The sequence below is a fragment of the Limulus polyphemus genome, unplaced genomic scaffold, assembly GCF_000517525.1.
Source record: "Limulus polyphemus unplaced genomic scaffold, Limulus_polyphemus-2.1.2 Scaffold2725, whole genome shotgun sequence".
NCBI lineage: Eukaryota > Metazoa > Arthropoda > Merostomata > Xiphosura > Limulidae > Limulus > Limulus polyphemus.
The window spans coordinates 4,687-6,978 of NW_013668335.1; the positions used below are offsets into that span (position 1 = coordinate 4,687).

The 2,292-nt window shown below is 33.5% G+C and overlaps 1 protein-coding gene across 1 annotated transcript in view; it reads right to left on the minus strand.

Annotated features, from left to right (window-relative positions):
• LOC111087837 (glutamate receptor 1-like) overlaps positions 1-1,608 on the minus strand; it is a gene marked incomplete at its 3' end in the record, with an annotated part of 5,367 nt that extends 3,759 nt beyond the window's left edge. Inside the window, exons 1-2 of the mRNA XM_022395928.1 lie at positions 1,340-1,608; positions 473-625 (exon numbers count right to left, since the gene is read on the minus strand). Of these exons, the coding sequence (XP_022251636.1) occupies positions 473-625; positions 1,340-1,448 (262 nt within the window). The remainder of the gene's footprint in view (positions 1-472; positions 626-1,339) is intronic.
• Between the last annotated feature and the right edge of the window lie 684 nt (positions 1,609-2,292).

Below are 2,292 nucleotides of genomic sequence, written 5' to 3' on the forward strand. Positions count from 1 at the left end.
GCATGATGATGACAAAACCTTGTCGAAACGTTGTACATTTGCTGTTATATTAAAGTTTTTCTTCATTACCCATTCAAGCCGTCTCCAGCCATTATTAGTCTCAAAGTGGGTTCCTCGTCATCGAACAGGTACACAAATTTCTTGTTTATCCATTCATGTACTGTTGGACCCAAGTTTGCTAACTACTAGGTCATATCCATCTATATGCAGTTTGACCCAACTATTCTAAGTATTAGACTATGCCCATCCATATACTATTAGACACGAGTATGCTAACTGCTAGGTCATATCCATCCATATGCTGTTGTATGTATTTCAGCAAAGACGCGTTTGATACAGGCTTGATACCCATATGTGATTTTAAACTTGATTGATATACATCACGTTCTCACACTTAGAAGACAGTGTGTAAATGTAGTCTTAGAAAAACAAAAAACATACAATTACACACACACAAATCGTAGCCACTTACATTTCCTTGAAATCTCAAAAAGGTCGTTTTTGTTAACCCTCGCCACTGCTGGGTACACTTTAAACTTTGTCTGTGAGTAGCCTTTGTTATGTGAAAGTAAGGTGTACGTGAAAGCGGCCTCCAAATGACTTGTTTCCGGAGTAAAAATGGCCCCTTTTAAAAGGAAAAATACTCGTAAAACCCTGTTACTACTATGATAAATCTCAACAAGAAAGTACAACATTTCTCCTTCCTGACAACTGTCAACTATAAGTAAAGTACTTGTTAAGTTTAAGTGTTAATATTACCTACATTGTTCCTACTTATCAAGTTGTTAGCTGTTTACATGTAATCAGTGTTTTGTAAAGATAAGTCATCACTATAAGTAATCAGTGTTTTGTAAAGGTAAGTCATCACTATAAGTAATCAGTGTTTTGTAAAGATAAGTCATCACTATAAGTAATCAGTGTTTTGTAAAGGTAAATCATCACTATAAGTAATCAGTGTTTTGTAAAGGTAAGTCATCACTATAAGTAATCAGTGTTTTGTAAAAGTAAGTCATCACTATAAGTAATCATTGTTTTGTAAAGATAAGTCATTACTATAAGTAATCAGTGTTTTGTAAAGACAAGTCATTACTATAAGTAATCAGTGGTTTACAAAGGTAAAATTATCAATGTAAGTAACCAGTGATTTTATAAAGGTAAAGTTATCAATATATGTAAACAGGGATTTTATAAAGGTAAAGTTATCAATATATGTAACCAGTGATTTTATAAAGGTAAAGTAATCAATATATGTAACCAGTGATTTACACAGGTAAAGGTATCAAGTATAAAGTGTTTTTAGTTCCACTTTAATAAACGTGTTTTGAATATTCTAACTCACCTATAGGCACTTTTTCAGGCGTGGTTTGAGCAACATGTGGACACCTCATAATTACCGCGAATAAAGCAGTGAAGCCACAGATAGGTGTAGCTGTCTTCAGAAGCACCATTGTTTTAACTAAGTAATAACTACTGCATGATTCTCTAGTCTATCACTAAACTATAGCTACTACTGTTATCAACATGATTTTCTAGTTTTATCAGTTTACGTAGAACAATCTACCTCACTGCATACACGATATACGTTTCTCGTCGATCTTGGAGCGCATCACGAGCTCTCCATGGAGTCGAATTCGAACGCGTACATACTGCGCATGAGTGTTGCTTCTTGTTCTCCGTAGCTTGATGACAAAGCTTCTTCTTCATCATCTGCATCCGTGAATTCAGTGTTCTTTTTAACCACAAGTCCTGCTCACATGAGCCTTGCTGAGCCATTCGTACATTCAGAAGTAGAAATAACTTATATATACACACACGCATATATATATATATATATATATATATATAACACTTTTGTTTCCCATTAGTGAACCACGTCCTTCCTTACCGGAAGTTTAACAGACCACTAAAACTTTAAGTAAGCTACATTTTACAATAAACTCTGTTTTTCGATATGCATACAAGTGTTTAAACCTAACTGCTTTTTCTACAGGAAATAAGCAAGAGATTTGAGGTATATTAAGTTGTATATGAAGAGCTGAAAGAGACGAATTTACATGTTTTCAACTAAAACTAGAAACCCTGAAAGCTTAATATAATTATTGAATTTCAAATTAAACTGTTTTATGGTTCTTAGTCAACTGTTTTGCGTCTGTGAAAGTTAAAAATTAAAGTGAGTGGTCAAGGAGACGTTTTACAGTTCTTTATTGGTTACTGATTTTAATATTTTGTATAGGATGAAGAATTAAATCATTTATAGTAGGTTGATCAAGGAGGAGGAAAATTTTACAGTTT